The sequence below is a fragment of the Pan troglodytes genome, chromosome 20 (assembly GCF_028858775.2).
Source record: "Pan troglodytes isolate AG18354 chromosome 20, NHGRI_mPanTro3-v2.0_pri, whole genome shotgun sequence".
Classification (NCBI taxonomy): domain Eukaryota; kingdom Metazoa; phylum Chordata; class Mammalia; order Primates; family Hominidae; genus Pan; species Pan troglodytes.
Genome location: NC_072418.2, coordinates 61,192,646 through 61,216,129, shown reverse-complemented (window position 1 = coordinate 61,216,129; position 23,484 = coordinate 61,192,646). Strand labels below are relative to the sequence as shown.

The 23,484-nt window shown below is 47.8% G+C and overlaps 1 protein-coding gene across 39 annotated transcripts in view; it reads right to left on the bottom strand.

Annotated features, from left to right (window-relative positions):
- Positions 1-1,040: 1,040 nt before the first annotated feature.
- Positions 1,041-23,484, bottom strand: part of ZNF544 (zinc finger protein 544) — a 49,901-nt gene continuing 27,457 nt past the window's right edge. For 10 of the 39 annotated variants that reach the window (XM_063802350.1, XM_054673594.2, XM_063802362.1 and 7 more), the window contains one exon: positions 14,938-17,025. In XM_063802350.1, the coding sequence (XP_063658420.1) occupies positions 15,827-17,025 (1,199 nt within the window). In that variant the 3' untranslated portion in view covers positions 14,938-15,826. Of the gene's footprint in view, positions 1,380-1,951; positions 2,074-2,132; positions 2,240-3,973; positions 4,208-14,937; positions 17,715-23,484 lie in introns of those variants that run through there. The other 29 variants (XM_054673604.2, XM_054673601.2, XM_063802367.1 and 26 more) reach the window with 9 other exon arrangements.

Sequence of the window (23,484 nt, the reverse complement as noted above, 5' to 3'; positions counted from 1 at the left end):
AAAACGCACACGCATCAAAGTCACAGGACGAGTTAGGGGTTTGTTCATATAAGAGACTTTGGGCGTAGCGGCTGGAAGCGGGGAGGCTGGGAGCGGTGGTTGTGTTACAGGAAAGGGGTCCGATTCAGACCCCAAGGGAGGGTTCTTGGATCTCGCGCAGGAAAAAATTCAGGGCGAGTCCGCAGTGCAAAGTAAAAGCAAGTTTGTTGAGAAAGTAAAGTTGTGAAACAGCTACCCCATAGACGGTAGGACGTTCCTGAAAGTAAGAGGAACGTATGCACGCTAGGTACAATGCTTGTGTATATTTGGGCTAAAAATAGATTTTGGGGAGATGTGCTCTGCTACAAGGGTTTGTGAAAAAGGATCAATTTTCTTACTGTATTTTTCAAGAATCGATATTATTTTTAAAGCAAAATTAGGAATGCCTTTGTTCTCTAGATACCGGGATATCTGGACACTCCCAAGTCTGGGTCTGTTTTAGTACCCATTATTAATTTGTTCCCTTAACCGTAAACATCTAGAGGTTAGGAATACCTACTTTTCTGGGAATGCAGCCCAGCCTCATTTTCCTAGCCCTCACCCAAAATGGAGTCGCTCTGGGTCGAATGCCTCTGACAGCCCTATTGCTTCTCCCTGTGGGTGTTCACTTTGTGATGTGTCTTTTTCTGTGGGTCTGTTGTAGTCCATTAAAATGTTTATTAAAGGTCGGGCGCGGTGGCTAACGCCTATAATCCCAGCACTTTGGGAGGCCGAGGCGGGTGGATCACGATGTCAGGAGTTCGAGACCAACCTGGCCAATATGGTGAAACCCCGTCTCTACTAAAAATACAAAAATTAGCCCGGCGTGGTGGCGGGCACCTGTAGTCCCAGCTTCTCGGGAGGCTGAGGCAGGAGAATCGCTTGAACCTGGGAGGCGGAGGTTGCCGTGAGCCGAGGTCAGGCCACTGCACTCCAGCCTGGGTGACAGAGCAAGACTCCGTCTCAAAAAAAAATAAAAAGTTATTAAAAAAGAAAAATGGGGAAGCAGATTTCCATTCAAAAATGTTGCATTCAAACCGCAACAATTTTTAATTTTTTAAAATTTTTACCAAGAGCCAGACACATAGCAGGGAACAGTATAGTTACTTGTTATTTGCTCATCCCCATGGGGCTGATGGTGTAGTCTGAGGGACTGAAGATCAACCATGACATGGCCCTTCACACCGTGTTGAAGGGGTGAAGACGTTACCAGTGGGGACGGAGCAGCTGACTCCCGAGGGGCTCAAGCTGGCCACACTCTCTCAGATCCTTCTGGCCGACTCCTGAGGGGCTCAAGCTGGCCACACTCTCTCAGATCCTTCTGGCCCTGTACCGTCTCTGCTTTTTGCTGGCCCTCGTTCCTGAGAAGGAGCAGGTGTTAGGCAAGTTACACAAAATTATGAGAGGACATGGTTTTGGACTGAGCTCCTGCTCTAGGCCTCGTGAGACCAGACCAAACCAAGACAGAGTCACTTAGGCTAAATGCCACATAATCAGACTGATACTTTAAGCAGGTAGATCCCTAAACAAACCAGATTTCCAGTCTACCTGAGCAGCATAATAAGGAAGTCCCCTCTGCTTTAGTCCCTAAAAGAAAAGTAACCTAGTGTTAACTAATTAGCCTTTTCTCTATCTTACAAAAACCACTATTCTACCATTTGCCCCGTGGGAGCCCTCATTCTGTTTTGCAGAGTGGAGGCTGCCCAGATTCATGAATCACAAATAAAAGCCAATTCCATCTTTAACCAAATTTGTTAAAATTCTGTCTTTTGGCTGGGTGTGGTGGCTCACGCCTGTGAGTGAATCCCAGCACTTTGGGAGGCTGAGGTGGGTGGATCACCTGAGGTCAGGAGTTTGAGACCACCCTGGCCAACATGGTGAAACTTTGTCTCTAATACAAATACAAAAATTAGCCAGGTGTGGTGGCGGGCACCTGTAATCCCAGATACTCAGGAGGCTGAAGCAGGAGAATCACTTGAAACTGGGAGGCGGAGGTTGCGATGAGCTGAGATTGCGCCACTGCACTCCAGCCTGGGCGACAGAGTGAGACTCCATCTCAAAAATAAAATAAAATAAAAATAAAATTCTGACTTTTGACAGATGTCTTCACTCACCTGAGCAAGTGGCAGCTGCTGTGGGAACTGGATCAGGCAGCCTTCCAGGAGACTAAATCTGTCTTCTATTGGGAGTCCCAAAAAGCTCCCAGGCAGCATCCCCTTCTCTGTAGGCAGAGAAGGTACTAGGAGGATCTATTGCCTTCACCTGCACAGTGGCCACCAGTGTTGGAGAGGTAGGGGCAGGTGTGCAAAGATCTATTCTCTTTAGGGGAAACCTGTGTGTTCTTTTTTTGTTGTTTATTTGTTTTTTGAGACAGGGTCTCACTCTGTTGTCCAAGCTGGAATGCAGTGCTGCAATCTTGGCTCATTGTAACCTCCACTTCCCAGGCTCAAGTGATCCTGCATCCTTAGCCTCCTGAGTAGCTGGGAGCACAGGTGAGAGCCACCACACTGGGCCAATTTTTGTAGAGACTGGATTTTGCCATGTTGCCCAGGCTGGTCTCAAACTCCAGAGCTCAAAGCATCTTATCTGCCTCAGCCTCTGAAAGTGCTGGGATTACAGGAATGCGCCACTGCACCCGGCCCTGTGTATTCATTTTGGAGCCAGTCACTGGGCTCAGCTTTCCTCCTAGTTCTAATGGTGTGGAATCTGTGATTTTGATGTCCTATTATTTCCTCTTTCCTCCTCTTTTTTTTTTTTTTTTTTTTTTTGAGACAGGGTCTCACCTGTTGCCCACTCTGGAGAGCAGTGGTGTGATCACAGCTCACTGCAGCTTCAACCTCTTGGGCTCAAGGGATTCTCCCACCTCAGCCTCATGCTACCATGCCTGGCTAATTTTTGTATTTTTTGTAGAGACAGGGTTTTGTGATGTTGCCTAGGATGGTCTTGAGCTCCTGATTTCAAGCAATCCATCCACCTTGGCCTCCCAAAGTGCTGGAATTACAATAACGGTACCCAGCCTATTTTTTTTTTTTTCTTTTCTAGTTCTTGTTTATCTCCTTGATTATAAGGCAGGAGTTTGTCTATTGCAGTAGTTCTTAAAGTGTGGGTCAGGGAGCCCTGGGCGTTCCTGAGATCCTTTCAAGGGATCAGTGTGTTCAAAACTAAATTCATAATAATAATGAGATGTTGGCTTTTTCTTTTGTTGCCAGAGGGCTCAGGAAGGTCACCGGATGCCAGTGCCAGTTGGTGTCCAGGTTCTTGAAGCCATCACAGGAAAGAATTCAGGGATAAGTCAGAATAAGCAGAAAGGCAAGAAGCTTTCATTGCAAAGTGAAAGGAAACACGGGAGACAAGTGTGGGGGAGCTCCTGGCTCCTGAGTCACACCCAACATTGTTTGCATTTCTCATTTTATGGGTGTTTAATTATGGGTGGAATAGTCATTCGGTATCTGGAAAAGGAGGGGATTTCAGGCACCACCCTCCCCCTACCCCACCCCAGTTACCACCCCCTTTCTCCCTTATTTGGGTTTGCCTGGAAGAGTCATGGACATGTCACCCTGACCAGGGTTTTGGCTGTCTTCTCTCCCTTATTTTGGGTTTTGTTATTCTGTGGTTTCTTTGCCTACTGCTTGTTTTAGTTGTCGTTTGGGTTTTTCCATTCTCCTGGACTACCCACTGCTATTCCTCTCTCATTTTCATAGGAATATACAATAGAGTTTTCCAGAGGCTGCTGGATGAGTCATATTGTAACAGATGCAATGGGAACATGGAGCTATGGGAACTCAACTGCCTTCAGTGAAGCCAGACATTAAGGAGATTTGAAAAAATATAATACAATGCCACTCTTCTCCCTATTTCTGTTTTGGAAAATGCTGTTTTTCGTAAAGTAGGTGCTTTTTAAAAAATATGTTGTATTAGTCATGAGGGCTCTGGTAACAACATACCACAAATGGGGTGGCTTAAATGACATAAATTTATTGTTACAGTTGTGGAAGCCAGAAGTCTGAGATCAAAGTGTTGGCATAGTTGGTTCCTTCTGAGGGCTACAAGAAAGTATATGTTCCATCCCTTTCCTTAGTTTTTGGTGGTTTGCTGGCAATCTCTGGCATTCCTTGGCTTGTAGATGTCTGACTTTGTCTTCAAATGTCATTTTCCCTGTATGCGTGACAAGTTGTCTGTCTCCAAATTTCTGTTTTTATAAGGACAACAGTCATAATGGACCAGGGCTCACTCTAATGACCTCATTTCAGCTCTTTAAAGACACTGTCTCCAAATAAGGTCTGAGGTACTATGGGTTAGAACTTCAACATATCAATTTTGGGAAGAGACACAGCTCAACCTATATATTAACATAGAATGGATTTTGAAAAATTATATTAATAAAATATATTAACTTTTTTCCATTTTAATTCCTAATACACCAAATATTGATAGGACCTACATAAACAAAAACTGTTTAGGAGCCGGGTACGGTGGCTCACGCTTGTAATCCCAGCACTTTGGGAGGCGGAGGTGGGCAGACCATGAGATCAAGAGTTCGAGATCATCCTGGCCAACATGGGGAAACCCCGTCTCTACTAAAAATACAAAAATTAGCCGGGCGTGGTGGCATGCGCCTGTAATCCCAGCTACTCGGGAGGCTGAGGCAGGAGAATCACTTGAACCCAGGAGGCAGAGGTTGCAGTGAGCTGAGATCGTGCCACTGCACTCCAGCCTGGCGGCAGAGCAAGACTGTGTCTCGGGGGAAAACGAAACAAAACAAAAACTGTTGGGGGTCTTCAGTGACTTTTAAGAGTGTGAAGGGGTCTTGAGACAAAAAACTTGAGACACACTTGTCTACAGAATAGGCTTTTTTTTTTTTTTTTTTTGAGACAGAGTCTCACTCTGTCGCCCAGGCTGGAGTGCAGTGACACAATCTCGGCCCACTGCAATCTCCGCCTCCTGAGTTCAAGCGATTCTCCTGCCTCATCCTCCCAAATAGCTGGGATTACAGACACCCGCCACCACGCCCGGCTAATTTTTTGTATTTTTAGTAGAGACAGGGTTTCTGCCTGTTGGCCAGGCTGGTCTCTATCTCCTGACCTGGTGATCTGCCCACCTTGGCCTCCCAAAGTGCTGGGATTACAGGCGTGAGCCATCGTTCCCGGCCTAGGCTTTAGGCAAGCTTTGGTATTTTGTATTCATGTTGATCGTTTGATACAGAGTACTTATTTTTACTTAAACAGATGTAGTATTTTTATTTCCTCTTTGACCAAATAGCTGTTTCATATATATTCTAAAATATCCACAATTATTAATTTGTAATTTTGTTGTGCTATTAAAGTATATGATAATATGATTTTCTACTTTTTTGGTTTCTTTCTTCTTTTTTTTTTTTTTTGAGACAGAGTTTCGCTCTTGTTGCACAGGCTGGAGTACAATGGTGCGATCTTGGCTTACTGCAACCTCCGCCTCCTGGGTTCAAGCGATTCTCCTGCCTCAGCCTCCCAAGTAGCTGGGATTACAGGCATGCGCCACCACACCCGGCTAATTTTTGTAATTTTAGTAGAGATGGGTTTCACCATGTTAGCCAGGATGGTCTCGATTTCCTGAACTTGCAATCTGCCCAACTCGGCCTCCCAAAGTGCTGGGATTACAGGCATGAGCCACCGCGCCCGGCCTTTTTTTTCTTTTCTTTTCTTTTCTTTTTTTTTTTTTTTTTGAGAAGGAGACTCGCTCTGTAGCCCAGGCTGGAGTGCAGTGGCACGATCTCAGCTCACTGCAACCTCCGCCTCCCAGGTCCCGGTTCAAGCAATTCTCCTGCCTCAGCCTCCTGAGTAGCTGGATTTACAGGCACGCACTACCACGTCTTTTAGTAGAGACGGGGTTTCACCCTGTTGGCCAGGCTGGTCTTGAACTCCTGACCTCATGATCCTCCCGCCTCAACTTCTTCTTGATAAGAATTCTGGAAAATCAAATCTTCAAGGACTAACCCACTCCCTTTAAATCCAAGGGATTATTTTTATTTTTATTTTTAAAGAAACAGGGTCTCACTCTGTTGCCCAGGCTGGAATGCAGTGGTGCAATCTCAGCTCACTGCAGCCTCAACTTCTCAGGCTCAAGTGATCTCACACCTCAGCCTCCTGAGTAGCTGGGACAACAGGCGCGTGCCACCACACCTGGTTTTTTATTTCTTGCAGAGACAGAGTCCTGCCATGTTGCCCAGTCTAATCTCAAACTCATGGCCTCAGTTGATCCTTCCACCTGGGCCTTGGTCTGTTAGGATTACAGGTGTAAGCCACCACACCCATCCAACTCCAGGGGATTCTAGGAAGCCAAGGAACCTTCCTGCCTTGCCTGGTGAAATAAACTCAAACTGGCCAAACAGACAAGTCTGACATCTTTTCTTTATGCTTTTTTTTTTTTTTTTTTTTCCTGTCAAGGAGTCTCACTCTGTTGCCCAGGCTAGAGTGTAGTGGGGCAATCTCAGCTCATTGCAACCTCCAACTCCCGGGTTCCAGCGATTCTCCTGCTCAGTCTCCCAAGTAGCTGGGATTACAGGCACCCACCACCACGCCCGGATAATTTTTGCATTTTTAGTGGAGACAGGGTTTCACCATGTCGGCCAGGCTGGTCTTCAACTCCTGACCTCAAGTGATCCGCCCGCCTCGGCCTCCCAAAGTGCTGGGATTACAGGCATGAGCCACTGCGCCCAGCCTGCTCTTGCTTGATTTTTTAAATTGTCAGATCACTAATACAGAGACACCGAATCAAAAGGAGAGTAGGACAGTTGTTCATAATCCCACAAATCAAATGCTTACCTCCTCATGTACCATTGCTTCTCTCACTTATAGGCACACATTTGAAATAATTTGTTAGTTATCCAAATAAGAAGTGAACCACCAGGGAATTAAATGCTATGGGCTTAAAAGGGAAAGTACTCATCTCCTGCCCCAGTCACTCATCCTCTCAGCCTCCTGACATCACTTTTTTTTTGAGATAGGGTCTCACACTGTCACATAGGCTGGAGTGCAGTGATATAATCACAGCTAACTGCAGCCTCAACCTCCTGGGCTCAAAGAATCCTCCCAACTCAGCTTCCTGAGTAGCTGGGACTTCAGGCATGTGCTACTATGCCCGGCTAATTTTTGTATATTTTGTAGAGACCAGGTCTCGCCATGTTGCCAGGGCTGGTCTCCAACTCTTAGGCTCAAGTGATCCACCTGCCTCAGCCTCCCAAAGCACTGGGATTACAGGTGTGCACCACCATATCCACTGCACCCACCTCCAGCCACTTTTAACCATATCTGTTCCAATTCTTCTTGAGGACACCTCCGTAATTCTAACTTTGATCATCTTTAGTCTTTTTTTTTTTTCTTTTTCTGGAGACGGAGTCTCACTCTGTTGCCCAGGCTGGAGCACAGTGATGCAATCTCAGCTCACTGCAACCTCCACTTCCCGGGTTCAAATGATTCTCCTGCCTCAGCCTCCTGAGTAGCTGGGATTACAGGTGCCCACCACCACGCTGGGCTAATCTTTGTATTTTTAGTAGAGACAGAGTTTCACCATGTTGGCCAGGCTGGTCTCAAACTCCTGACCTCAGGTGATGCACCCGCCTCAGCCTCCCAAAGTGCTGGGATTACAGGCATAAGCCACCACATCCAGCCAATCATCTTGAGTTTTCACCAACTTCCTGCTCTGACAGGTGAGGATCTGACTCACATCCGCTGCCAATTCCTCTCATATTACATTTCAAGCTTTAATTTTCATCTTCTAAGTAAACTTACATATCATGTTTAAAAGCCTACTTCCTAAAAGGATGGTAAGGGAAACCTCTACTCTCCACTACTACTTTCCCCATCTACTCACCCACATCTGCAGGTGGGGCTGACATTGTCAGTGACAGGAATAATGACAACAGTGCCCTACCCTATGGCCACTATGAAGTTGTCAGGTCACAGCCATGTGTTACTTCCTAAAAATTAAAAGCCAATACAGGCCGGGTGCAATGGCTCATGCCTGTAATCCCAGCACTTTGGGATGCCGAGGTGGGCGGATCACGAGGTGAGGAGTTGGAGACCATCCTGACCAACATGGTGAAACCCTGTGTCCACTAAAAATACAAAAATTAGCTGGGCGTGGTGGCACGTGCCTGTAATCCCAGCTACTCAGGAGGCTGAGGCAGGAGAATTGCTTGAACCCGGGAGGCGGAGGTTACAGTGAGCCAAGATCGCGCCACTGCACTCCAGACTGGGCGACAGAGACTCCTTCTCAAAAAAAAAAAAAAAAAAAAAAGCCAATACCTAGGGTTCATGTCACAGCTATGCAAATGCCATTCCCTGAAGGGTCAATCAACAATCTGACTGCATCTCCTCCTCCTTTATTCAAATTTCATGAGCTTTTTGCCCCCTCCAGCAAGAATTACTCACATCAGTGTCACGTGAACACTACTTTCTAAAGTTACCTTCACATAGGAACTATAACCATCTAGCAGAATTTGTATAGTTTGAGCACAATTTACCTTGAAGCCTTCAATTAAAATTATCTTTTTTTTATAAGTTATGGGTGAATAAACATTCCTTTTCTTACCCTATTCCTTTTCTAGATTAAAGCTATTCCTTTCTTAGATTCAAAACTATTTTCTCTAGAGAAGGTTCTGCCATGCCATTTGCTCTTCGTTTTGAGACAGAGTCTCATTCTGTCGCCCAGGCTGGAGTCCAGTGGCATGATCTAGACTCACTGCAACCTCTGCCTCCCAGGTTCAAGTGATACTCCTGCGTCAGCCTCCTGAGTAGCTGGGATTGCAGGCATTTATCACCACACCTGGCTAATTTTTGTATCTTTAGTAGAGACAGGGTTTCACCATCTTGGCCAGGCTGGTCTCAAACTCCTAACCTAGAGTGATCCACCCGCCTCGGTCTCCCAAAGTGCTGGGATTACAGGCGTGAGCCACGATGCCAGCCCTGCCATCTTTTTTTTTTTTTTTTTTTGAGACAGAGTCTCGCTTTGTCGCCCACGCTGGAGTGCAGTGGCACAATCTTAGCTCACTGCAACCTCCACCTCCTGGGTTCAAGCAATTCTCCTGCCTCAGCCTCCCAAGTAACTGGGATTACAGGTGTGAGCCACCATGCCCGACCCTGACATTTTTTTTGTTTGTTTTTTTTTGAGACAGAGTCTCGCTTTGTCGCCCAGGCTGGAGTGCAGTGGCACAATCTTAGCTCACTGCAACCTCTACCTCTCAAGTTCAAGCGATTCTCCTGCCTCAGCCTCCTGAATAGCTGGGATTATAGGCGGCTGCCACCATGCCTGGCTAATTTTTGAATTTTTATTAGAGATGAGGTTTCACAATGTCGGCCAGGCTGGTCTCAAACTCCTGACTTCAGGTGATCTGCCTGCCTCAGCCTCCCAAAGAGCTGGGATTACAGGCGTGAGCCACCACGCCCAGCCTGCCATCTGTTTTTAATCATGGTGTTCTCAGTTTTCCACGATGCATGGGTCTTATTAATTCTGATAATAATGGCATGACCTGAAAATTTCCTTTCAGCCCTGGGGAAGTTTCCCTTTTTCTTTTTCTTACTTATTTGTTCAATGTGGAAAGTAAAAGTTCCTCTTCAAAGTTTCCCTTCTTGTTAAAGAATAAATCTTAAGTGTTAAAAAATAATAGTTTCTTTCATAAACTAACTTCCTTGAAACCTCCTTGCTTTGTGCTAATAAGTCTTTGTTAGGCCCTATCCTATGTAGCTGGTAAACATGCTCACAGGCACGTAGTATGTTCTATGTCCCTGTACCTTAACCAAGTTATTTGTGCTGGACGTGCTCATGGTCACGTTCCAGCTCACAGCCTATGCTCCTTCCATATCTGGCATAAGCAACTTCCTCTTTTCCTTCGTCTTTCCACTACTTTTACCTATTTAGAAAAGTTTTAAACTGTTAGCTAATCTAGTTTTAGTTTAGATTGTGCAGGCTGGCTCCAGCCAACGGAGACAGGACACAGTAGCAGGGACAAACTGCCTAAGGAATAAAAATTGCTTCCCTCCTTTGTTCAGGTGTGCTCTTGCCATTGTTCCATCTGTGATGAGCACCCTTTCTGCAGAAAGTAAAAACGGCCTTGCTGAGAGAATTAAATTTATGTTTTGAGTGCTATTTCTTTGCAGCACCAGGCAACAAGCATTCTGTTTCTCAATAAACATTGTATCTATAACATTGAACAATCTTACTTGTAATTTCAAAGAGTCTGTTCTGGTTCTCATTGTTCTATTTTATCAAAGTATCTTATTTTTTATTTTTATTTATTTTTTTGAGGCGGAGTTTCGCTCTTGTTGCCCAGGCTGGAGTGTAATAGCACTAGACCTCGGCTCACTGCAATCTCCACCTCCCAGGTTCAAGTGATTCTCCTGCCTCAGACTCCTGAGTAGCTGGGATTACAGGCATGCGCCACCATGCCCGGCTAATTTTGTATTTTTAGTAGAAACAGGGTTTCTCCATGTTGGTCAGGCTGATCTCAAACTCCCAACCTCAGGTGATCCGCCCGCCTCGGCCTCCCAAAGTGTTGGGATTATAGGCGTGAGCCACTACGCCCAGTCTGTCTTATTTTTTATTGGTAACCCTTTCTTTTTTTTTTTTTTTGAGACGCAGTCTCGCTCTGTTGCTCAGGATGGAGTGCAGTGGCGTGATCTCGGCTCACTGCAAGCTCCTTCTCCTGGGTTCACGCCATTCTCCTGCCTCAGCCTCCCGAGTAGCTGGGACTACAGGTGCCCGCCACCATGCCCAGCTAATTTTTTGTATTTTTAGTAGGGACGGGGTTTCACCTGTTAGCCAGGATGATCTCGATTTCCTGACCTTGTGATACGCTTGCCTCGGCCTCCCGAAGTGCTGGGATTACAGGCGTGAGCCACCGCACCAGACCTTTTTTTTTTTTTTTTTTTTTTAGATGGAGTCTTGCTCTGTCACCCAGGCTGGAGTGCAATGGCATGATCTCGGCTCACTGCAACCTCTGCCTCAGCCTCCCAAGTAGCTGGGATTACAGGCGCCCACCATCACACCCAGCTAATGTTTGTATTGTATTTTTAGTAGATATGGAGTTTCACCATGTTGATCAGGCTGGTCTCGACCTCCTGACCTCACGATCCGACCGCCTCGGCCTCCCAAAGTACTGGGATTAAAGGCATGAGCCACCACACCCGGCCTTGTAACCCTTTCTTGACTCACTTTTACGTTAACAAAATGCTTTAAATATTTGATTCTGCCGGGTGCGGTGGCTCACACCTGTAATCCCAGCACTTTGGGAGGCCAAGGTGGTTGAATTACTTGAGGTCAGGAGTTTGAGACCAGCCTGGTCAACATGGTGAAACCCCGTGTCTACTGAAAATACAAAAAATAGCTTGGCATGGTGGCACGTGCCTGTAATCCCAGCTACTTGGGACATTGCGGCAGGAGAATTGCTTGAACCTGGGAGGCGGAGGTTGCAGTGAGCCGAGATCGTGCCACTGCACTACAGCCTGAGCAACAGAATGAGACTCCGTCTCAAAAAACAAAGAATATTTGGTTCCTCTGAATATCTGTCTTTTCTGCTGTCTTAGATACCTTCTCTCATGATGGAGACTTTATCTTTTGCTCCTTGCCTCCCACCCATATTGAAGAGGCTATCAGAAAGCAGACAGGAAGCTCCACAGACAGGCGGGGCTGCTTTAACAGTATGCTTTGCTCGAGGGTGAAGAGGGAGAGAACCAGCTATCAGGTAAAAAGTTCTGAAATGCCAGAATAAAGCAGCCCTTGCTGCAGAGCAAAATACATCAGATTCCCTTGTCCCCTGAACTAATCTTTTAGCACGTGACTCCTTCCCTACTTTAATTTTTGCTAACCCACAGCCAGATAGGTAATGCCAGGCAAGAAAAAAAAATGGGGAAGAGTCTGAGTTTCATGGACAGACCTTCGATTAACCCACTTTCTGGTCTATCAGTCTATGGCTCTGCTGGGGCTGCCACATCTGCTGCCACAGCCTCTCCTCGCCTGACCCTCTCCAGCCTTCCTCATTCTGTATGTTTCGCTATTGGCTATACTTCCATCTTTTTTTTTTTGAGACCGAGTCTCACTCTGTCGCCCAGGCTGGAGTGCAGTGGCATGATTTTGGCTCACTGCAAGCTCTGCCTCCTGGGTTCACGCCATTCTCCTGCCTCAGCCTCCCTAGTAGCTGGGACTACAGGCACCTGCCACCACACCTGGCTGATTTTTTGTATTTTTAGTAGAGACGGGGTTTCACTGTGTTAGCCAGGATGGTCTTGATCTGACCTCGTGATCCACCCTCCTTGGCCTCCCAAAGTGTTGGGATCACAGGCGTGAGCCACCGCACCCAGCCCTTTTTTTTTTTGAGACAGAGTCTCGCTTTTCGCTTTTTTGCCCAGGCTGGAGTTCAACGGCGCAGTCTCGGCTCACTGCAACCTCCACCTTCTGGGTTCAAGTGATTTTCCTGCCTCAGCCTCCCGAGTAGCTGGGATTACAGGCACATGCCATGACACCTGGCTAATTTTTTGTACTTTTAGTAGAGATGGGATTTCACCATGTTGGCCAGGCTGGTCTCGAACTCCTAACCTCAAGGGATCTGCCTGCCTCGGCCTTCCAAAGTGCTGGGATTACAGGCATAAGCCACCATGCTCACCCTCCCATTGGCTCTTATCCTGCTTAAATGTGCAGTAATAGTATGCACTATGGCTCATGCCTGTAATCCCAGGACTTTGGGAGGCCAAGGCTGGAGATCACTTGAGCCCAGGAGTTCAAGACCAGCCTGGGCAACATGGTGAGACCTCGTCTCTAAAAAAATAAATTTAGCCAGGCTTCATGTCACATGCCTATGGTCCCAGCTACTTAGGAGGCAAGGACAGGAGGATCAGTTGAGCCAGGTTGAGGCTGCAGTGAGCCATGACTGCGCCACTGCACTCCAGCCTGGGTGACAGAGCAACAGCCTGTGTCAAAAAAAAAAAAAAAAAATGCGGCCGGGTGTGGCGGCTCATGCCTGTAATCCCAGCACTTTGGGAGGCCGAGGTGGGCGGATCATGAGGTCAGGAGATCAAGACCATCCTGGCTAACACGGTGAAACCTTGTCTCTACTAAAAATACAAAAAATTAGACAGGCGTGGTGACGGGTGCCTGTAGTCCCAGCTACTCAGCACATTGAGGCAGGAGAGTGGCGTGAACCCAGGAGGTGGAGCTTGCAGTGAGCAGAGATCATACCACTGCACTCCAGCCTGGGCAACAGAGTGAGACTCCGTCTTAAGTAAGTAAATAAATAAATAAATAAATATGCAGACATGGCCTCTTCTAGTCTCCCCACTACTGTCAATTTACATTTTTTTCTTTTAGGAAACATGTTGCTGAGTGGACCAATTTAAATTATGTGCTTGTAACCTTCTGTGAACATACTATTTGGGCTCCTGTTTTCACATCCCCTGATAAGTATTTTCCATATTAATATGCTGCCAGTTCTGATTACAATCAAACCAACTGAGCAACAAAGTTAAAGCACAACCGAATCCCTGAAATATTCAGAGTCCAATATTTTGTTGTTTTTAGAGACACAGTGTTGCTCTGGTGCCTAGGCTGGAGTGCAGTGGTGTGATCTCAGCTCACTGCAGGTGAGACCACCCCCCCACCCCCAGGCTCAAGTAATACTCCTGCCTCAGCCTCCCGAGTAGCTGGGACTACAGGTGTGCAGCTCCATGCCCAGCTAATTCTATTTTTTGTAGAGATGGGGTCTCAACATGTTGCCCAGACTGGTCTCAATCTACTGGGCTCAAGTGATCTGCCTGGCCGCTCGGTCTCCCAAAGTGCTGGGATTACAGGCATGAGCCATTACAGCCAGCTCAGGGTTTTTTGTTTGTTTGTTTGTTTGTTTGAGACACAGTCTTGCCCTGTTGCCCAAGCTAGAGTGCAGTGGCATGATCTCAGCTAACTGCAACCTCTGCCTCCCAGGTTCAAGCGATTCTCATGCCTCAGCCTCCCAAGTAGCTGGATTACACACGTGTGCCACCACACCCGGCTAATTTTTGTATTTTTAGTAGAAATGGGGTTTTGCCATGTTGGCCAGGCTGGTCTTGAATGCCTGTCCTCAAGTGATTCACCCACTTCAGCCTCCCAAAGTGCTGGGATTACAGGCATGAGCCACCAAGCCTCACCAGAGTCCTTTTTTTTTTTTTTTTTTTTGAGATGAAGTTTCACTCTTGTTGCCCAGGCTGGAGCACAATGGCTTGATCTTGGTTCACTGCAACCTCTGCCTCCCAGGTCAAGATTCTCCTGCCTCAGCCTCCCGAGTAGCTGGGATTACCACCACCATACCTGGCTAATTTTCGTATATTTCGTCGAGACGGGGTTTCTCCATGTTGGTGAGGTGGGTCTCGAACTCCTGACATCAGGTGATCCGCCTGCCTTTGCCTCCCGAAATGCTGGGATTGCAGGCATGAGCCATTGCGCCTGGCCTGTATTTTTTTTGTTGTTTTTTTGAGACAGTCTTGCTCTGTTGCCCAGGCTGGAGTGCAGTAGTGTGATCTCAGCTCACTGCAAGCTACGCCTCCTGTGTTCACGCCATTCTCCTGCCTCAGCCTCCTGAGTAGCTGGGACTACAGGAGCCCGCCACCATGCCTAGCTAATTTTTTTGTATTTTTAGTAGAGACAGGGTTTCACCATATTAGCCAGGATGGTCTCAATCTCCTGACCTCGTGATCCACCCACCTTGGCCTACCTAAGTGCTGGGATTACAGGTGTGAGGCACCGTGCCCGGCCCCTGGCCTGTATTTTTAATAGAGACAGTTTTGCCATGTTTGCCAGGCTGGTCTCAAACTTCTGACTTCAGGTGATCCACCCACCTCAGCCTTCCAAAGTGCTGGGATTACAGGCATGAGCCACCGTGCCCACTCACCTGTGTGATTTTAGAAACTGCAGACTCCTGGATTTTACTGCCAGAGATTTTTATTTAGTTGGCTAGAGTGAGCTTGGTAATACACAGTTTCAGTGCACACTCCAGGCAATTCTGATGCACATGGTCATGAAGCCCCACTCTGAGAGTCATGTTTTGGCCACCTGATTTCTAGTAAACAAGGTCTGGCAGGGAAATTTCCCATCTTGGTTATTATTTATTTAGAGTGTCTCAATCTCTCACAAGCAGCGGTGTGATGGCATGATCACAGCTCACTGCAACCACTGCCTCCCAAGCTCAAGTGATCCTCCCACCTCAGCCTCCTGAGTAGCTAGGACTACAGGTATGCGCCACCATGCTAGGCTAATTTTTGTATTTTTTGTAAAGACAGGATTTTGCCATGTTACCCAGGCTGGTTTCAAACTCCTGGGCTCAAGCGATCCACCTGCGTCGGCCTTGCAAAGTGCTGGGATTACAAGTGTTGGCAACTGCACCCGGCTCCATCTTGGTTATTCATAGAGTTTCTTGCCCACGAGCTTTCTCATGTTGAATAAGGAAAGTATCATAACTGGAAGCTTTTCCACATTTGTTAACATTCACAGGGCTTCTCTCCAGTTTGAATTCTCTGCTGCCTAGTAAGTTGACACCGTTGGCTAAAGGCTTTCTCGCAATGGTCACATTCATAGGGTTTGCCTCCAGTGTGTGTCCTCTCGTGTTTACTAAGGGTTGAGCGATCATTGAAGGCTTTCCCACAATCCATGCATTCGTAGGGCTTTCCTCCAGGATATGTCCTCTGATGTTCAATGAGTCACAACCACTGGCTTAATACACGTCACACTGATAGCTCTTCCCACCGACATGCGTACTCTGGTGCACGATGAGGGGAGACCTCTGGCTGAAAGCTTTCCCACAATGACTGCACTCCTAAGGTTTCTCTCCAGTATGTGTCCGCCGATGCACTACAAGTTGAGATCGCTGCCGGAAGGATTTCCCACAGTCACTACATTCATAGGGTTTCTCTCCAGAATGAATTCTCTGATGGGAAAGAAGGTTAGAGCTCCCTGAAAAGGCTTTCCCACACTGACTACACTCAAAAGGTTTCTCACCAGTGTGAGTTCTCTGATGCATCACAAGGTAGGAGCTCCTTGCAAAGGCTTTATTGCACTGATTGCATTTGTACGGCTTCTCCCCAGTGTGAATTTGCAGATGCCTAATGAGCTGAGTGCTTCGATTGAAGGCTTTTCCACACTCGTTACATTCATAGGGCTTTTCTCCAGTGTGAGTTCTTTTATGTGCAACTAACTGATAGCTTTGGCTGAAGGACTTTCCACAGTGAGTGCAATCGTACAGTTTCTCTCCAGTATGAATTCTCTGATGTATGACGAGGTTAGAGTTCCATCTGAAGGATTTCCCACATTCAATACACTGATACGGTTTTTCTCCAGTGTGAATTCGCTGATGCGTAATAAGTTTGGAACTCTGGGAGAAGGATTTCCCACACAGGTTGCACTCATAGGGCTTCTCTCCAGTGTGCGTCCTCTGATGTACGACAAGGTCATACTTCTGGCTGAAAGATTTCCCACACTGAGTACATTTGAAGGGTTTTTCTCCAGTGTGCGTTCTTTTATGTGTAACTAACTCATAGCTTTGGCTGAAGGACTTTCCACAGTGAGTGCACTCATACGGTTTCTCTCCAGTATGAATTCTCTGATGTACAATGAGGTTAGAGTTCCACCTGAAGGATTTTCTGCATTCAATACACTGATACGGTTTTTCTCCAGTGTGAATTCGCTGATGTGTAATAAGTTTGGATCTCTGGGTGAAGGATTTCCCACACAGGTCACACTCATAGGGCTTCTCTCCAGTGTGTGTCCTCTGATGTATGACAAGGTCATAGCTCTGGCTAAAAGATTTCCCACACTGAGTACATTCGAAGGGCTTTTCTCCAGTGTGTGTTCTCTGGTGTATGAGCTTACAACAGCTGAAAGATTTTCCACACTGATTACACACAGATGGCTTCTCTGTAGTCTGAATGATGTTACAGTCAGAAAAAGATGAGGCCATGGGGAAGGCAGCACAGCGTTCCTCACATCTGAAGGGGGTCTCTCCAGGGCCACTTCTTTCTGTTTGTACAAGGCACAGACTCTCAGAACAGGTTTCCCTGCACTCATCACACTCATACTGACTTTTCCCAAAATGCACTGGCTTCTGTTCATTCAGAGACACACTGTGACTGAAGAGGTTTCCATAATCCTTACAGTCATCACTTTTCTTCACTGAAAAAGTTCTACCATGAAAACAAAGGGAGGAACCATAGTTGAGTCACCACTGACAATATATTCATAAGGGTTTTTCTTTCCTGTTTCAACGTTTCCAAGTTTACTCAAGTAAATACTCTGACAGAAAGCTCTAGCACACTGATGACTCTCACAGTGCTTCCCATCTGCTCCATTTTTCTCATGATTAATGAAAGCTGAATTTTGTTTCAACTCTTTAACTTGTGAGTTGGGCTTAGGGAAACCTGTACTTGTAGGTAATAGGCTTAAAGTAGAAGGTAGAGAATAACCTCCCCCAAGTTCAAGCTCACAATGTTCCCTTTCAGCAAACAGTCTCTCTGAGGTGAGTACCATGAACCTCAAGGAGTTCTCCTGGTGTTCCCTTAACTGGTTGCTCTGATCTTGCACTTTTCCTAATACCAAAGAGGGTAGCTCCTCCTGTACACTCCTGTACACTTCCACGTGGTGGGATAGTTCTTCCCTAGCTCAATCTTTTTCAGAATTCAACCTATTCTCCTCAAGGGTAGCTTTCCAGTCTGAAAGAAATCCAAAATGCCTAAGTTACTGGAGAAGCATCAGAGGGGGAGGGGGAGATGAAGGAGAAAACTGTTTAATGGAAGTGTCTCTGGTTTGTTTCCAAACTACAAACTGTAATCCGTATGCAGGCCGTGAAAGGGAGGGATGGATCAGCAAACATGGTATCAGTGGTAAAGTGCAAAATACAAGCAAACATAATAAAGAAGTGACTAAGTAACACTAGTCCCCAAATAGAGGGCAGAAGAATAAGAATAAGCAGGGAGGGGCCAGGTGCAGTGGCCCACACCTGTAATCCCAGAACTTTGGGAGGCTGAGGCAGGTGGATCACCTGAGGTCAGGAGTTAGAGACCAGCTTGGTCAACATGGTAAAACCCCATCTCTAATAAAAATAAAAAAAAAAATTAGCCAGGTGTGGTGGTGGGCGCCTGTAGTCTAAGCTCCTCGGGAGGCCGAGGCAGGAGAATCGCTTGAGCCTGGGAGGTGGAGGTTGCAGTGAACCAAGATTGGGCCACTGCATTCCAGTCTGGGTGAGAGAGTGAGACCCTGTCTCAAAAAAGAGAATAAGCAGGGAGGTGAAGATAAAAAGAGAAATCCACAGAATGAACTGGGTCTGCAGGATATAAAGCCATTAACCATTGCAAAAAGTATGTATGTTCTAAGCCCCTGGATTCTGTGAACGTGAACTTTTGGGAAAAAGGAACTGTCCAGATGTGATTAGAATTTTATTATTATTATTTACTTAGTTTTCTACAGTCAGGATCTTGCTCTGTTGAACAGACCGGATAACAGCACAATCATGGCTCACTGCAGCCTCAAACTCCTGGGCTCTTGTGATCCTCCCCCACTGGCCTCCCAAAGTGCTGGGATTACAGCCAAGCCAATGTACCCTTCTGTAATTAGTATTTTTATTTTATTTTGTTTTGTTTATTTTTGAGACAGAGCCTGGCTCTGTTGCCCAGGCTGGAGTGAAGTGGCATTATCTTGGCTAACTGCAATCTCCACCTCCCAGGTTCAAGTGATCCTCCTGCCTCAGCCTCCTGAGTAGCTGGGATTACAGGTGCCTGCTACCACACCCTGCTAAAAATTTTTAAATGGGGATTTTTTTCTGGACTATCCAGGGGGGCTCTAAATGTAATCACAAGTGTTCCTATAGGAGAAAGGCAGAGGGAGATTTGAAACACAGAGGAGGTGATGAGAAGACACAGCAGAAGATATCTGAAGACTGGAAAGAATGCTGCAACCAACAGGAGAAGGAAAAGACAGAAATGTGTTTTCCATTTGGAGCATCCAGAGGGAGCACAACCATATCAACACCTTGATTTTGATCCAGTGACATTGATTTTGGACTTGTGGCCTCCAGAACTTTTAGAGAATAAATTTGCATTGTTTTAAGCCAACAGGTTGTTGGAAATTTTTTACAGCAGCCACAGGAAGCAAACACAGACTCCTAACTGGTGCTTAGTCCTAGAATATCAGTTTCTGCTCTACTTCTGGATCTCATAATTGCATCTCAAACATCAACACTGATTTCATATTCTTAATGCACCAATTCTACCATTTCTTCAGGCTGCAAACAGAGAAAAACTTATTTAAGCATTCCAGAATTGACCAAATAGAAGACTCTCCAGAAAAGACTGCATGGTCTCTGAAGCAGCATGATCAGCATGACTCGCTGCATCTGGGCTCCACCGTTTGCCACTTCAGACAGGTCCTTAGCCTCTTGGAGGTTCATTTTCCTTGCTGTAGCCCGGAGTAAGAATGTTTAGCCTACAAGATTTATTTTGAGGCATCAATGAATCACTATGTGAGCCTCACACAGTGTCTGGCACTGACATTACAAAATATGGTTGATCTTGCCATCCTTGTTATTGTCCTGGTGGGGATTCCTCTCTGTTGAAGATACGGAGCCTCTAAAAATGAGTGGCAGAGGCTCCCAGTTCAGGATCCTTGTCCAGGTCCTAAAGATCCTCCACTCTGCTTGTCACTCTGTTCATTATGGTTGCATGGCCACCACGGCCAACACTACTGCGGCCTACCTCAAGTTCTCATGCCTCACTCTCTGAGCTCATGAGGACACAAGGATCCTTTGGCAACACATTAACTACACTCTGGCCATCCCTTGACTTCTGAGAGGATGTTTCCCTCCTGTCAATCAAAAGCTCTCTTCCCTCCTGGGCAAGATCCTTGCATGCACCCAGCACCCTCACACCTGGTGCCCTCGCACCCAGCACCCTCTCACCTGGTGCCCTCACACCCAGCACCCTCTCACGTGGTGCCCTCACACCCAGCACCCTCACACCTGGTGCCCTCGCAACCAGCACCCTCACACCTGGTGCCCTCACACCCAGCACCCTCTCACCTGGTGCCCTCACACCCAGCACCCTCACACCCGGTGCCCTCACACCCAGCACCCTCTCACCCGGTGCCCTCACACCCAGCACCCTCACACCCGATGCCCTCACACCCAGCACCCTCTCACCCGGTGCCCTCACACCCAGCACCCTCACACCCGGTGCCCTCACACCCAGCACCCTCACACCCGGTGCCCTCGCACCCAGCACCCTCACACCCGGTGCCCTCGCACCCAGCACCCTCACACCCGGTGCCCTCGCACCCAGCACCCTCTCACCCGGTGCCCTCGCACCCAGCACCCTCTCACCCGGTGCCCTCGCACCCAGCACCCTCACACCCGGTGCCCTCGCACCCAGCACCCTCTCACCCGGTGCCCTCGCACCCAGCACCCTCACACCCGGTGCCCTCGCACCCAGCACCCTCTCACCCGGTGCCCTCGCACCCAGCACCCTCACACCCGGTGCCCTCGCACCCAGCACCCTCTCACCCGGTGCCCTCGCACCCAGCACCCTCACACCCGGTGCCCTCGCACCCAGCACCCTCACACGTGGTGCCCTCGCACCCAGCACCCTCACACCTGGTGCCCTCGCACCCAGCACCCTCACACCTGGTGCCCTCGCACCCAGCACCCTCACACCTGGTGCCCTCGCACCCAGCACCCTCTCACCTGGTGCCCTCGCACCCAGCACCCTCACACCTGGTGCCCTCGCACCCAGCACCCTCACACCTGGTGCCCTCGCACCCAGCACCCTCACACCTGGTGCCCTCGCACCCAGCACCCTCACACCTGGTGCCCTCGCAACCAGCACCCTCACACGTGGTGCCCTCGCACCCAGCACCCTCTCACCTGGTGCCCTCGCACCCAGCACCCTCTCACCTGGTGCCCTCGCACCCAGCACCCTCTCACCTGGTGCCCTCACAGCCAGCACCCTCACACCTGGTGCCCTCACACCCAGCACCCTCACACGTGGTGCCCTCACACCCAGCACCCTCTCACCTGGTGCCCTCGCACCCAGCACCCTCACACCTGGTGCCCTCGCAACCAGCACCCTCACACCTGGTGCCCTCGCACCCAGCACCCTCACACGTGGTGCCCTCACACCCAGCACCCTCTCACCTGGTGCCCTCGCACCCAGCACCCTCACACCTGGTGCCCTCGCAACCAGCACCCTCACACCTGGTGCCCTCACACCCAGCACCCTCACACCTGGTGCCCTCACACCCAGCACCCTCACACCCAGCACTCTCACACTTGCACTGTCCTCATCCCAACTCTGTGGTTCCTCTGGGGAATCACTGTGGAATCCCTCATGGGAGGATGTTTTCAAAAGAAACAAGAGCCCAATGAAGGGTATTTGAGGATGAGAAGCAGGAAAGAAGTCAGTGGGTGGCTGAGTTGTGTCCAGGTTTTGCCTGGCCATGGAAAATCAGGTGAAGGACATTAAATATCTTGCAGTGGCTTCTCCATTAGGAGCATGAAATGAGGAAAGGGGCTGTCCTCACAGGCCAGCCAAGAGGGATGTCTATGCCAAACAGAAAGACTGACAGTAAACAGAATCCAGAATGACATGACTGAGGTATGGTGTGCAGGGCATGGCCCAGGGAGGAGGGTAGATAAGTAAGCCTGGGTGCACCTTCAGAGGAAGAAATAACAGAGGCTGCAGGCGAGAGAGTTACAAGGAAGGAGGAGCAGGAAGACATGAGAAAAATTCAGATAAACTCAACATCTCCAGCCTGGGGGAAACGTGAGAGGGTGGTATGAAGATACACATGATGCATGTTGCTTAGTGAAAGCAGCCAGTCGGAAAAGGCTACGTAGTGAATGACCCCAACTATGACATTCTGAAAAAGGCAAAACTATGGAGACAGGATAAAGATCAGTGGTTGCCAGTGAGGCAGGAGAATAGGGTCTGGGGGCAGGGAGCCTAAGGCTGATTCATGCTGACTTCATGAACCGAATCAAAAGGAAAACCCTAAATTTCCATGCCCACGTAACAAAAGGATCAGAGGCTACTCCCTTTGCAACTCCCCCCAACTTTCTGTGTTGCAGATGAAAAATGGAAAGTGCCTCGGATTGGTCCCCTCCTGCAACCAGTCAGACATCTGCATAGAGCGTAACTTTGTAACTTCACTTCAGCCTCTGCTTGGTCACCTTCCACAACCAATCAGACTGGTCATGGGCCACTACTTCATAGGGTGTAAACCAAGTGACCAATGGGAAACATCTAGAGGGTATTTAAACCCCAGAAAATTCTGCGACCAGTGCTTTTGAGCCTTGCTTGAGCCTGCTCCCACTCTGTGAAGTGCATTTTTGTTTCAATACAGCTATGCTTTTGTTGCTTCTTTTGTTGCTTTGTGTGTTTCGTCCAATTCTTTGTTAAAAATGCCAAGAACCAGCCAGGCGTGGTGGCTCACGCCTGTAATCCCAGCACTTTGGGAGGCCGAGGCGGGTGGATCACGAGGTCAGGAGATCGAGACCATCCTGGCTAACATGGTGAAAACCTGTCTCTAATAAAAATACAAAAAATTAGACGGGCGTGGTGGTGGGTGCCTGTAGTCCCACCTACTCAGGAGGCTCAGGCAGGAGAATGGCGCGAACCTGGGAGGCGGAGCTTGCAGTGAGCAGAGATCGCGCCACTGCACTCCAGCTTGGGCAACAGAGTGAGACTGAAATGCCTAAGCTTGTTTTTACTCTAACTGGTTACTTTGAATTTTGTCCTGCTTGTCTCTTTAATCACCTAGCCTTGCTTCTCATGTAAATAAGACTCTCTCTAGCTGGGAAGGCCGGACAAACTCCAATTGACCCCTTAATTTACAAGACACTAAGGGCTCCTTACCCAACCCCCTTTCCTAAGGAGTTGGCCTGGGTAAACAGATCCTCAGCATTTCAAAAGAGCCCAATTAACTGATAAGGTACTAACACCAACAATGTATGAAGTTCCCAGGATTTTTCTCAAAGAGATAACAACATAAAACCTTGAGTTTGTGTCTGGCATAGACCCTATATCTAATTATAATGAAAGATTTAGAACCTTGCACGTGGTACCGTTGCTCTTCTTGTAACGGTTTAAGTTGTTTATCTCTCTGTAACCATTTTGCTTCTGTTGATTCTTGCATGTTTTTACTTCTGTAGAATTATTGCATTTGAGTCCCTCTCCCCTTCCTAAACCTAGGTATAAAAGTTAATCAAGCCCCTTCCTCGAGGCCGAGAGAATTTTGAGCATTAGCCGTCTCTTTGGCCGCCGGCTTAATAAAGGACTCTTAATTCGTCTCAAAGTGTGGCGTATTTTTAACTCGCTTGGGTACAACAAGACTCCATCTCAAAAAAAAAAAAAAAAAAAAAAAAAAAGTAAAAGAACACAATGCCAAGAACATGGACACCCTCCACTGGTAACATATTTTGGTGAGCCAGCCAGG